Raw genomic sequence first — 14,229 nt, 5'->3', positions numbered from 1 at the left:
GTGACAAGTTGGATAGAAAAATTTACTTAAAAAAGAAAACTAGATAAAAAGTTAGTGGTAATATCTCACGTTCTTATCAAGCCCCCCCCCCCCCTTTTCCCGTCATAATTACCAAAACTGACGGATGTTAATATGAAAGAAAAACGGAACAAAAAAAAAAAAGTCTGACGATTCGATGGCTTCCTTTTAGTTCGTATAAATGACAAATGCGCGCTTCAAAGCCATATGGTCCGCCAACTAATCAAATCTGCTCTCCCACGACTATACCGCCGCAATTCTGTCGATAGCAACGGGAAACCATTTCACCGCCTGAAAACTCAAAAACGTCAGTTTTTATTAGGCAGACGAAAGCAAAAAGCCTACCTATCCGTACACCTACAAAGGCCACCACTGTCTCTTAGGCGCCATCTTGGTCGCGTCATCTCTGGGTCACGGCAGGTGTCTTCGTACGGTCGGGCTGCAAGCATTCACCGTGAAACAATGGACCAGAGGCGAGCTGTTTGTTCCTTTTGCACAGTAACGATCGGCGCTGTCGGGCCGGTCAGCGAGACGAAGACTTTGTCCTCGTCTACTTGGTTCCTTCCCCCGATGACTGTTGAGGCCCTCTGCTCCCCGGAGTCCTCAGCCGAGGCCTCAGCCTTCTGCGCTTCGGCTTGGCCGTCGTCGTTGTCGTCGTCGTCGACGTCGTCGTCGTTTCGTCTTCATACTCGTACTCGTCGTACTCTTCCGAAGCTGGGGTCGTGGTGACTATCTTCTTCTTGGGCGGCTTCTTCCTCGGAGGCGGCGGCGGCGGAGGTGCCTTGGTGCTCGGTGGCACCGTGGTCGTTTCCTTGTAGAGGGCTTCGTTCCGGTCGTAATGCTTCTCCGACTTCTCGCACTCGACAGTGTTGATAAAGCGGCACGTGAAGGTAGTCTGGTCGTACAGGGTGTAGTTGGGGCACAGGAAGTCGTACCGCAAGGACCCGAAGCAGTAGTGAAACAGCTGCGAGGAAACGAACGGCGTTAGAGTGCTTGGCACTTGCCCTATATTACTCGCCTGTCCATGTCGTATCTGCACTTTTTGAATTTAAATGCACAACTACCTCAGCAACATGCTTTGCTAAAAATACATTAGGTTTGTCGAGCCTCACAGATTCAGTGTTAGTTTTTATGCTCAAACAATTTCTTGTTGTTGTTGTTTTTGTGCACTGAGGCTTAAATAAAATGTTTTAAGAAAACTTATTGGAACTGCAATTTGATGTTCAAAGTTCCACAAGCTGCACTGAATGGCTAGTACAACAGTTTTGCTACCTCCTTATTATGCAAATATGTGACAAAACTAACATTTTACCTTCAGTTGCAACTGGCTAACCAAAAATAACGACATTAATCCCTAGACAGCGGAAAGAATGGGGACAACAAACAAACACAAATCTACAAATACAGTTAAGTGACTGGTGCGTGACTGAAAAATCTTCCTGGTCCTGCTATCGAACCAGGGACCTCTCATTTTCAAAGGAGCGCTCTCATACTGAGCTAACCCGGAGTTAGACATCAATAGAGTAAACATGTTTTAACAGCTGCAACCAGTCTAATCCAAACAAGGGTGAACGGCCTGCACTTTAAGGTCATAATGATAATGCTAATAATGTAATATGTAATTAAGCGAGCTGGACAAGAATAACGACAAGAATAACGATAATAAAATCCTGGAGAGGGAAAACAAAGGGGACAAAGGACAAACGCTGTGTTTGGAGATTTGTATTTGACCTTTGTCCCTCTTGTTCTCCTTCTCCAGGGATTATAATGTTGTTCTTGTTCAGCCAGCTTGCACCTTTTCATTAATTGCATTATCATCACAAACCAAATTTCGATGTTCGTGTTTACAAAGCGCAAGGTAGGTCTGCTTTTGAGTTATGGCGACACTGGTTTGAACAGCAGATGAGAAACCTAGGCAGTGCATTACGACTGCTAGCCTGGAGTATTTAACGTGTATCGCGCATTAGTGATACACGATCGCGCGCCGGCACGATGGTCATCCATCCATATCGAAACGGGGGGGGGGGGGGGGGGGGGGGGGATTGAACCCACTTTCGCCACTATCCTAGGTTCTGCAGCGCGAGCTTTCGCTCCACGTGCTCCGAGCTTCCGTGCGTTAACACCAGGGTGGAGAATAAACATCAAGATGATTTAAATAATTATTTAAATCACGATTTAAATCGTGATTAAACTCAGACAATTTATAATGCTGATTTAAATAAAACCATTCCCACAAAATATATTCCCGGAAATACTTTTTGTTCACTCTTTGTGTGATATTTGATGCCTTCTGTGTGCAATTGATTTGTATTTCAATCAAAGAATCATCAAGCAACGAAGATTTATATCAGGCTGAACACAAGCAAAAAGCAGTGCTCTCTGAGCAAATTACAGCGCTGAGCTCTCCTTGTAGTTTACTCTTCGTTCGTCAGTTACGTAACATCCCATTGCAAGCAAATCAAAACGAAAAATAAAAAGCAAATTAAGATTTTTTCTAGCTAAATATCTAACTGTTATTCTTTTAGTATGGCTGGGTTTACATAAAAAAGTTGCTAATTAAACTGTAGGAAAAAAGGTAACAGTAACTCTTTCTTCCAGATGTTTGTGTGACTCTCAGTGATCGTACGAATTGATCAATCAATCTTCCATGTTTAAAAATACATCCAGTGATAAAAATCAGTATTTTCTATCTAGAGTGATCTAAATTAAATTAAGCTTATTTAAATCATTTAAATATTATTTATATATATATTTTCTACATCATATTGTTTATTTTTTTTATTTTGGTTAACACACTTGGCCACCAATCCCTCAATTGCAACTCACATTCCATGGTTCTACGAGGAAGGATTGGGATTGCACCAGGACATGCTGGACAGCTGTGGCAGTGTTTCAATTTGTCAACTTTGCGCAACTTTTCGCCCTAAATTTGTATGTAACTTCAACTATTCTGATGCCATGCTAGCCATAAATTTAATGAAATTGAGTAAACAAGCGAATACGTAAAACGCCCTCTTCGGTGCATTGGCTTCCATATCAGCAAGAAAAAGAAAAAATATTAAAGCCCATTCACAGAAAACCCTTTGTTCACGGTTTTAAGTTACATTACGAATCGCAAAGACATCCGTGCTTCGAATGTCGCGTGCAAAGCTACTCCTTGAAATTTTTTAGTAACTCTTGACGTAATCAAGAGTAAGCTCCCGCACTATAAAGCAATATAAGCAAAGGGTACTGTGTGGACCGGCCTTTAGTGCCTGCCATTTGTCACTTACAAACGCACCATTGTGATACTTCAGGGCAAGCAGCAAAGCAGCGACATTGAAACAAAGGAAGCGAAAGCGCCAAAAGTGAGCACACTTCCGGAAGACCACCGACGAGCAGGGCTCCGGATATAGTTACAAGAGTGCGCGATAGCATACTTGTACAGTACTGATTCCAAGCAATCAAATCTCTTGTAATCTCATTACTTTTAAGAGTTATTTCGTAATAATTTCAATACATTTATTAGAAAGTAATCACGAGAGTTATCCGATTACTTTTTGAAGTACTAAACTTACTGGTAACCGTTACTATTTTTTCCTTCCCTTTTATTTAATGGCGGCCTCTGCTTCTACAAGTCTCCTGTTGAGGAATCCACGAACCAAGTCACCGGCAGGAGCACGGTTTACGAAAATGCGTGGATAAAGAAGATAAGTATAGTTCATAATTCGGTGATCTTAATCCAATAATGGACAGTACAGAAGACGGACAGAAAAAAATCTGTCGGTTTAAGAATCCGAAGTAATCAGATAAGTAACACTTACTTTCTTCAAGTACCGGCCTATGCGGAAGATCAATTCGTCTGCTTCTTGCGTAGGTGTTGCGGTGACGTCACAACGACGCCGAGCTCTGATTGGCTTTGATTGAAAGGATAGTGGGTAGACCTCAATGCTAGATGCCTCGAGGTCTACCAACCATTTGTTTCGATCAGCCAATAAGAGCTCCACCTTCTGATATCATCGCAACCCCTGCACAAGAGGAAGGTGAACTTGCACTCCGCATTAATTTTCTTTCGAGTGATCAAGTAATATAACTGAACACCTTTTAACCATAAATAATTGTAATTATAATCGGTTATTTTTTTCAATTATTAATAAAATAAAAAAGCATTTCATGCTTCAAACGTAGGAATCCAGCGATTTCTTGTGAAGAGGAAGGTGCTTATAGCATATCCTTGGGTTGTGAGTTTACTTATATCGGGCAGACCGGTTGTTGTTTAAACGATAGAATTTCAAAACATAAAAGGGCGGTTTAAAGCAACGCGCAAACGTCCGATATAGAAAAGCATGTTGAAGAGTGTAATGGGTGTAAACCGGATTGGGAGCAAATAGTGGTCGTAAAAGAAATATAAAAAAATGTTTAATACGAGAATTGGGAAGAGAACGATTGGGATTGTTACTTGCTGCCATTCTCAAAGTCAGCCGTCCTTGTCGTTGGCGAAATAAATGAGAAAATTTCAATGGATGCGTAATGGAGTTCAGTGAAAGGTCAGTGTAGGGAGGGTCCATTCCTTTGTCGAGCTCGTGATTTGGGATCACCCAGGACAGCTGGTTGCCTGTTATTGTTTGTTTGTTTTTATTCGTAGTGTTTTAGGAGAAAGTTTGGTAACCTTCGGGCGATGTGGCCGATTTCATAAATGTGACGATATTAAGTAAAATCAGTAGCTGTGATTGGAGACGGAGTCTGTGGTTGTACCTTTTTTTTAATTGTTAGTATTATTTGTTCCCGGCCTCGGGTTTATGATTAAGGAGTTAGTTCACCAGCTTTCCTGCGTTTATTTTTTATTTTTTTTATTTACCGATGTGTATGGTTGCAGTTCGTGCATCAGCCGTCTTGTTCGACAGTTTCGCCGAGAGGCTCGGCTTCGTCAGGATCTCTTGACGAAGCCGAGCCTCTCGGCGAAACTGTCGTAATACATGCAATAAACTCCCAGCATAGCAACTCCGCAAGTACGGATCTCTTCCTTATTACATTTTCCCGGTCCATTGTTCTCAAGCTACTCTGCCTCACCTATATATATACATATATATATACATATATAGGGTGCGCGTGTGTACTTGCGTAGTGACTTCCGGGATCCCGCTCTGTACATTACTCTGACGTATGCTAATAGGAGCCACGAAGCCGAGTGCGTGATAATATACCTTTAATTAACTATTCGGCTTCTTTAGTTGCTTTGTAACAAATATCGCGAAAAGCTTACATACATGAGGCAATTATACGCGTGTTGAAATAAGCTTCGGAGTAGCAGTTCACTACAACTATATCAAAGAGCACCCAAAGTGTCAACGTATCATTTTCGAGCATTTTATCCGCTGGTTTGCGCTTGCGACAACTTTTTTTGCCGGGAGCTTCTTGACCGGCATTATTTTGTTCGGGGTCATTTTGTTCGGAACCATTATTGAGCCATACACCCGTGCCCTCCTTATCATCCCGTCTACTAGTATTCCTACGGGTGTGAAGGAGTACCGACACTTGTCCGCAGTCACATTTGACATCCTCTACCTTCCGCCTGAAGTGGAAGTGAAGAAAGGGCTATGAGAACAAGTTAATCTCTTTCATCTGCGTAAACGGGAGGGACTGCCAGAGCTGTGAAGAGATTTTGTGCTTTGATATTCTCACGTCCACTTCCTCTAAAAAACGAAACGGAAAATAGTTTTTGTTCCGGCCAGAGCATACGAAGTGCGCCACATTTTTTTAGAGCGACTGCAGAAATGGTAAGCAAGCAACCTCTTTCCGAGCTACCGGTGTCGATCAAATGTTGCCTTACGTCGTGTAAGGCAACGTTTGATCGATAAGTGCCCCGTCCCTCTCACCCATTCAAAACACGGCGACGTAGGACGAACACCTCAAGCGAACGAACCACTCAGTACTCGACGACGGAGCTAGCGCAATGGGGTACGGCCCTGATGTGCGTATCCCACAGCAAGCACAAATCAATAACACGCGCAACATGAGTCACGTTTCCCCCTGTTCGACGTTTTTCGTCCTCCGATACTTTGCGAATTACGCACAAATCCCGGCAGTCAGCAGGTATTTGAGCGCCCCATGGACCTTTCTGGAGACGCCACCCAAGCACCTCGACGCGACATAAACCACTCTGTGACAGAGGCAGAAGCTTTCTCTTTGATAAGCTTCTACTCGTCGAAACAAAAGGCCCGCCGCAAGTGCGTAACGGAACGAGCTTGCCTGCCCTCTCCCGGCCCCGGAGGCAACCCCCAAAGTGGTCCCTCCGCCGCACTTTGTTCTCTCGCTCCAGAGCGGGACAGGGCTTTTGCGGAACCTTTCAGAGGGGAGGACTAACCCAAACGCTCGCGGAAGCTACTTGGCGAGGCGGAGCTTGAAATTAGATTAGTATTTCCCCAATCCTGTTAGGCGGAGAAGGCGCTGTCAACGACAGAAGAAGAGGCCTGACCGAAAAGCGATGGAGGGGAGTCGCCTGCCTCGTTTTCGGTCCCGTCTGTGTGTCTTCACCCGGCACGTGGTCTCAAAACCAAAAGTCACTTCTCTGATTGCGGAAGCTCTCGTTCACGTGACCGTCATCCAAACAAGAGCGAGCGCGCGGCCCACGCTGTACGCGTACCACGAAAGTGCTCCCTCCCCGCGTCACGGTTGCCTCGGCTCGGCCGGGCTCTCCCGCGGGCTCCTGTGCCATTGCCCGGGGAGGGACCACACGAGGTCCGCGGCAGACAAGGTCAATAGCCAGATCAGTTGAGGCAACACGGGCTTTCGGCGGAACACTGACAGAACGCCGTCGCCCGAGCAAATGAACTGCTGCCGATACATGTTCCCCTCTTGCCACATGTTCCGCAGCCTCTCATGCGCTTCGGGTTTCCGCGCTTAAAACCCACGGCTCTTTCTTTCCACGGCTTTAACTGGATTTGGCTCGCTTCCAAAAACGGAGTCTTGGGACGTTCTGTCTAATGCACTAGAGCGTATCGATTTCGTTGTTGTAGCACACTCACCGTACGGCGCTTGCCTGTACGCAATCTCGAGAAACTGTGCGCGAATTTAGCGATCCTAAGAAATGTAAGTACGTGCCCTAGTCTTCTCGGGAAAAGGGACGGGAAACGTCGTCAAAATAAAAAATAAAGAAAACTTGCTTTGACGGGTGTGCTAAACTAATTTTCTCGATAGAAAAGACAAAACGACAAAATATTGAGTGGTACACAGAAGACAAAGATGAAAGAGTAATAATATACATAAAAATATAAAGCGCAAGTAATACATGATCAAGTAGATGAAAGGGACCAGGATGAAAGAAATACACTTGTCACGGTCGATAGCTGAGATCCGTTGCCTCTAGGGAAGGAGTTTCGCGTCGTGCGGCGAGAGTGGGTAGATGCATTTGGGAAAACGATCTCCTTTTCGGAAATGTGTAGTGTTCCGATTTCGAAGATTTGCAAAACAGAACGTATTATTAAACCAGTTTGAAGATTACGTGTACCTCGCTTCGTTCTCTGAGCAAGTCCAATACGCCATTTCTTGTATGATATACAACGCAGAAAAAAATTCGGCGCTAGATCTTTGTATACATTTTTATCCAAACCAGCTGTCGCGCATATAAACTGGTAGGCGGACGACTACGCACTGACGCCTACACTTTTCGCAGAATTGTATCCCTAATGCCTGAAAAGAAATATTGACCGTCCTCTCAGCTTCTTACCCCTGTTCTCAGGAAAATTCACGATCATGTTGTTAATAAATGCCCACACTTAAGAAATGAGGAACAGCTGTGATGAATTCACGCGTAAACATCGCGTGTTTAAAAGACGTGAACAAACTTCGCCGCAGAATCAAACCTTGTCTACGACTCACAAACATGTTTCCTCAAACATAGCCATATGTCGGCTCGTTGGGATGTTTGATAGACCAAGAACTGATCACGAGCTTCAACAACGTACTTCATGTAGGTTCAAGCACAGAGACGGCTCAATCAGTGATTGCATTGAGCTTCGCCTCCTGCAACAAATAATTTCTTTCAGAGAGTACCTGAGGAACTAAGTTGATTGAAGTTTAAACAAAAAGTTATTCCAAAGCCCGCTTTTTTATTTGCGTGTGTGTGAGGAGATATTCTATGGATACATTTTATTGATGAAATTTAAACGTTAATAAAAAAACAAAAAAAAATGTTCAAATATAATTTGCACGTACAAGGAACGTGGAGTTGAGAAGCAGTACAAGTTTACTTTCATTATGGGTGTATAGAGTTTTTTCACCTTTATTGCGGAAACTTTTCGTTATTTCTTCGCCAGAGTTAAGGCTGCAGAATTTTTCATAATTGCAATAACCAAAATCTCCAATCTTTACACTTTATTTTATACTATTAAATTTACTTGACCGCTTTCTAAAAAATACATTTAGCATAATTATCCGCCAAATAAATCTGCCTCACATATCAGCCTCATTCATATGCCTCTTGACCAATAAACGTATTTGCAATTGGAGTACCAATTATAGTTGATATTTTCATTGTCCATGCTTATCAATTGAAGTCATGGAATGCTTTAAAAGTACCACTGGCGTATTCCCCGCAAAGTTTGATAGCGATATTATGAGAATTTCTCACTTCTCCCCTGACTCTCATTCTACTATTACAACTTAAGGTAAATTGCTCGTCGCCTTCCTTATCGGTACGTAGCCTACTCGCGTGTTTCGATTTCAAGTAATCAAACCAAAAACTTATTGCCCATCAAGCGATGCGAGCTGCAGGCTTGATAAAATAAGAATTACGAATGGCAATGTTATTTTTTAACTTCTGCCGAAATGTAAGAAATGTAAGACCAAAGCATAATGGCGACCTGGTGGGGAACGGCGCCGTATATACGTCCTGACGTGTGGTAACTAAAAATAAAACAAAACAAAAAATGCTTCGCGTTATAGGTTACTGAATGAAAAACACAGGGACGGACAAGTCAACAGGTTTTTCAAATCGTCTCATCCGTTTCTGTAGGTAACGTATAATTCCACCAGCGTGCTCTCCTCTTAAACTTGCTGAAACTACGTAGCGTCGTATTTTCAATTACATTCTTCCCGCTTCGGGGCTTAATAGGTGCAGAATGTCGGGAGCCACCCACCTGACATTTGTGCTTGATGCTGGCGTAGAAACCGTCGTGCCACTTGCCGCAGTCAAAGTCGATGTCTTCCGGAAGGTTCTCGTAGAACGGGTAGTCGGTCAAGTCGGAGCCCTTCAGCTCTCGGGGGAAGTTGGGGTCCGCCAAGAAGTCGATGATGCGGCCGTCGGCGCGCTGCTTGTAGTTGGGCGAAAGCGTCCGCGGGGGATCCGTCGGCGCGGCGGTCGTGGTCGTCGTCGTCGTCGTCGACGTTGGTGGTTTATTTCCCTGCTTCGGCGGACCTGCGCAGTCACCACATTGCATCTCAAACGAAAGGTCGCTCCAACAACAGGGTTTTGTCAATATGCCCTTTTAAAAAAATGTGCGTCCTCCAATGTCCACTGTGCCGGTTATCTGAGGCCACCTTGTTTTGGGCATGCACCCCGAGCATGCGTAGAACGTGAGCGCTGCGTCCGCCTTCGGCACGTGCTCGGGTCCATATGTGTTCGACACGAGTGCTGCGTCAGAGGTCGGCGTGCTCTCGGTGACACGCTTCGCTCAAGAAGAGACGCCAAAAAAATCACGACCGCCAGTGGTGCTGGATGGGCTTTTGAAAAAGGTCTATTGAAACACGGAAATCAGGCAAGCTGGCCAAGAACCATCATAATCTAAACCTTAAAAAAACGTTAATCTAATTTTTCTGTCTATGGGTTAAAATTTGTACTTTTACGCACCATCATGTTTTAACCAGGAAACTTGGATAAAACCTGCATTTGCAAATTAAACGCAAAAGAAGAGGTTTTATTTAGCTTTGAGCTATATCACTTTCTTCCAATAAACAACACATTTCTCCTTTTGACGTTTCTTCAGTATGTCTTCCATTTATAATTTAAATGCAAAACTGTTTACGGACTTCTGCATTAAAGTGAAGAAGTCAGTGAATCGAATAAACCTGTGCAACGCGGAAATTGCTGCGTCTTTCCCGTAGTTTGTCTCTCCACATCGCGGCACTGCGACAGTCTGAAATGACAAAATTCTATATAGACACTGAAAGAAAAGCTCTCTTTTTCTCTCAATATTATTAGGTAACGCGCGTAGGTAATAATATTGCCGCGCGCCAAGTAGGCAGCGCGGCCGTAGCCTAACGGTTATCGCGCTTGCCTCCCACGCGAAGGGCCAGGGTTCGATTCCTGGCCGCGGCTACGCATTTTGTTGACACTGTAATGAGATGCTCTGGTGAATTCGAGAACCGTCTAGCCGATTCGAGTTTAGAATGTTCTACGCGTCGAACCTTCTACGTCGAACGCTCCAGAAGCCAAACTGTGTACAAAAGCGGCTCCGCGTGGCAAGCCTTAGCCGCTTTTGTACAAGCGTTGGCTTCTGGAGCATTCGACGTAGAAGGTTTGACGCGTAGAACATTCTAAACTCGAATCGGCTAGACGGTTCTCGAATTCACCAGAACATCTCATTACAGTGTCAACAAAATGCGTAGCCGCGGCCAGGAATCGAACCCTGGCCCTTCGCGTGGGAGGCAAGCGCAATAACCGTTAGGCTACGGCCGCGCTGCCTACTTGGCGCGCGGCAATATGCCCACCCAATATATAGTGTCAAGGATCCTCCAACATGTTCTAAAAATTTGCCACCAAAGAAAACTTTTTTTTATTATTTTAGTAAGCCTGGAAATATTCGGACACCAACGAAACAGATAATTCTTTCATTTCGTGTTCATCAATATGTTCAATGCTCATCAGCTTCCGAGCGCCCTTATTATCCTTCAACATTGAATCTCTCTTTTTCTTTTTCTTTTCTCTCAAGCAAAGATGAAATTGTTTTCTTTTTAGTAACCGATATTTGAAGCCGTCGAAGGCACGAAGCACATACTACTTTACCACACAATATGGTCGCACATACCCTACGATCATATTTAAGCGTCTTGACGTGACGTTTTTTGTCCTGGCCTTACTACAAATCAGAGCCGCTAAAAACTTTTTATTCTTTTTTGTCGCAGTACATAACATTAGTGGCGCGAACCGTTTCAATTATTTATGAAAGAAGTTTTTGTTCAGTATTTTAGGTCAGAAAAGAAAGAAATACAGTTTAGAAAGTACAGAAACCAGAAAGAACCCGTCGACATACCCGCCACCAAGCAGTGGAAAAGGCGGCGCATACTTTCTAAAAAGGGGTAGTGAGATCAGGCGCCGACGAGCGGCGAGCGTAGAAAGGTCCCGGCTGTGCGCAGCGGCGCTGCGGTCGTATGGGCTCGAGGATCCGACCGGTTCCGAGCGTTCCGAAGGCCTTCGGCGAGCAGGTTTAACTTGCGGTTTGGCCGTTTGGCGGTTTGGCAGCATGAAGCGGCTCCCGTTCTGAACTGATCTCTAACCCGTGTTTGCTGTCTTCCGTGGCCAAAGAAGTGTCATGCCGAATTAGTGCTTAGACGCGCAGCAAATGCAGTGCGAGCCGCCCTTGCCGCCTGCCTCATCCAGCCTAGCAACATATGCTTTAGTGGCGTCCTCTCGAGCCGTCGACACGGAGTGCGGCACCCGTGAGCGCCTTCTGAGCTCAGTACCCCTCCTCTAGTTCACGGTCACTCAAGCCTGGGCCAAGGACGTCATGAAGGAGGTTATTTTTTGCTCTTTCTTGTAATTTTAATTTGCCTATAACTTTTATAATAAGGCGAAATTCGAAAAACGCTTCACTAAGTTACTACGTCCATTGCGCTCAGGTTCGGTGCATATTAAAAACCAGTCAAAAAGTCGTTGCAGGGCCCCTTTAAGTACGATTAATTAATTGGGGTTGTGGGGATATTTAGAGAGCGTGTAGTAGGTCAGCCATTTCAAAGGTGCGACGAGTCACTCACTGTAGATGAGAAATTTAGCCATGCAGTACTACCGCTAGCCTGGGGTTTTTTTACGTGCATCACGCAGTAGTGATACACGACCGCACGCCCGTACGATGCTTATCCAGATCTAAACGGGCAGGGGTGGGGTTTTCATGTAAGTACGATGATCACTGCAAACAGTGTGCGGAAGGCGTGGAAGAACCCCCTGCAGGATTGGCCGCCGGGATGAGACGCACCAAAGTTGTATCCGTAGTGTGCGAGCTCTTCCTCGTACGAGGGGGGCGGCGGGATCGGGTTGGCACCGGGACTCTTCTGCGGAGGCCTGCCCCGAGTCCGAGCCACCACCCGACCCCGGAACCTGGAAGGGGGCGGCGGCGGTGCCGTCTGGCTCTCCTCGGGCACCTCGTAGTAGTAGTAGTCGTCGGGAGCAGCCGTCGTCGACGTCGTTGACGACCTCAACCGGGCTCGAACGAGGCGGAATCCCGGGCGCGCTCTCGGTGCCTGGCCCGGAGCCTGCCGACGATCCTGCGTCGGAAAAAAGGAATCAGCGGGGAACCTCTTTAAGCGAACGTCACATCGCTCGTGATCACACAAAAGACGCGGTGTTGGCTGCAGACACTAGGACAAAATGACCTAGGGACCGGCCTCAAGTGGGTTCGAAGCATGTTTTCTTCGTACGAATGGTACGCTTCAAACATGTCTACAGACAGCTTTTCTGCATGGCTAATGCGACAGGAGCATTATATAAGGAAGGAAGAATGTACGTATGGATGGACGGATGTTCATAGCTATACCCTTTCTAACGGGCGGTAGCTTGCGCCACCTAGCCTATGAAAAACACGCCTCAGACAGTGTGTGCACACTGTCTTTTCTGTGATGTATTACCAATTCCCCCCCCCCCCCCCCCCCAAGAGCGCACTTGAACGAAGGCCACGTGAAGAGGAATCCGCACAGACAATTAGGCCAACCAAAAAAGAAGCGATTCTACTCAACAATAAATGTAAAATTGAGTAGACATATAATTTATCTTTTTTTAGAGCGGGTCGTCCGTCCATATTCCCGGTTGTTATTCCCACATACTGCACATTTCGAAGATGCAGTTAGGAAGTGTAAAAAATTACCGCGGCCGAAACTACGCCCATAGAATGTAAAACGCCACCTTGGTAGCCCAAATCATGTCGGCGCAACCTACAGTCGTTTGACTGCGCATGCGCGTTCGCAGCGCACACGACGGCCAAGGGCGTAAATGAGGGTGGAAAGTGGAAGCTGAGACCAAGGCTGTGTTCCAAATCTTACCCAAATGAATCCCAGTTACTCCGGCGGGTCGTGTCACGTGACAACATAGATCGAAAAACGCTGGACGCGGGTAGATTTCGGAACGCCAAGGATCAAAACCCTTACCCTCGAGTAAGGTCGAGTAAATTTTGGAACACAACCCAAGAGTGCTTCCAGGGACTAGTGCTAGTGATATTTCGGAGCGTCTGCTTATTTCGTTTGTGTAATCACTGTAACTATATATAAACAGGGTGTTCCACGTAAATTTAGCCAAGGTTTAAAAGTATTTTGGTATATTTCAGGAAGACGAAACCAAACGAATAAGGTTGTTCATTGTCAAGAGCAAGTAAGGCTATTTTTCGTACTTCGTCCAGTTAACTAATTAATAAAATAAATTAATAAACTTTTGAATTATTTTATTTAGAGCAAACGCTTCAATGACAAACTTGTAGAGCATCCTCAGAAACGTCCGAATCAATGGTTTTCATCAGAAAACCTCTAACACGGTTCGTTTTTCAGGGCATCGAAAGAAGCTAGCCAATTATGCAAAAAAAAAAAAACGTTCAGCTTTTCCACTCTGGTGAAGAAGGAAGACCAGCGAAGCTGTACTATGGTGGGAATGAAGTAATGGTCGGCCGCACGTCGGCAAGCCAGAATGGAAAGGCTCGAAAGGTTGCAGCCATCTATAAGCGACGGCGGCAACCAGAAAACCACCAAGCCGGTTGTCTGGTTGCCGCTGTCGCTCAGAGATGGCGGTAGCTGTCCAGAGTTCTGTGTCATCAGGTCGTTTGAGGACGTACACGATCCTGGGGAAACTAGCCCTTAACAGCTCCGCAGTAAAAACGCGAAAAAACAAGAAAATTTCAACAACGCCCAGTCAATAGTGTTCTATTCAGCATGCGGGCCTAGGTGATTCAAGCCACGGCTGAGACCGCTGCAATACAAAGGCTCTGAAGCGCAAAGTCATGTTTTTTGTGGGTTTTTTTTCGTAAATCGTGGGTTTTC

The 14,229-nt window shown here is 45.4% G+C and overlaps 1 protein-coding gene across 1 annotated transcript in view; it reads right to left on the bottom strand.

Annotated features, from left to right (window-relative positions):
- Positions 1-310: 310 nt before the first annotated feature.
- LOC8042734 overlaps positions 311-14,229 on the bottom strand; it is a 97,402-nt gene continuing 83,483 nt past the window's right edge. Inside the window, exons 3-5 of the mRNA XM_029972220.3 lie at positions 12,186-12,474; positions 9,135-9,412; positions 311-982 (exon numbers count right to left, since the gene is read on the bottom strand). Coding sequence (XP_029828080.3) covers positions 569-982; positions 9,135-9,412; positions 12,186-12,474 — 981 coding nt within the window. The 3' untranslated portion in view covers positions 311-568. The remainder of the gene's footprint in view (positions 983-9,134; positions 9,413-12,185; positions 12,475-14,229) is intronic.

The sequence above is a fragment of the Ixodes scapularis genome, unplaced genomic scaffold (genome assembly GCF_016920785.2).
Source record: "Ixodes scapularis isolate PalLabHiFi unplaced genomic scaffold, ASM1692078v2 PGA_scaffold0__279_contigs__length_252992795, whole genome shotgun sequence".
NCBI lineage: Eukaryota > Metazoa > Arthropoda > Arachnida > Ixodida > Ixodidae > Ixodes > Ixodes scapularis.
Note: the sequence above shows the minus strand (reverse complement) of the source record. Positions and strands in the feature narration are given on the sequence as shown.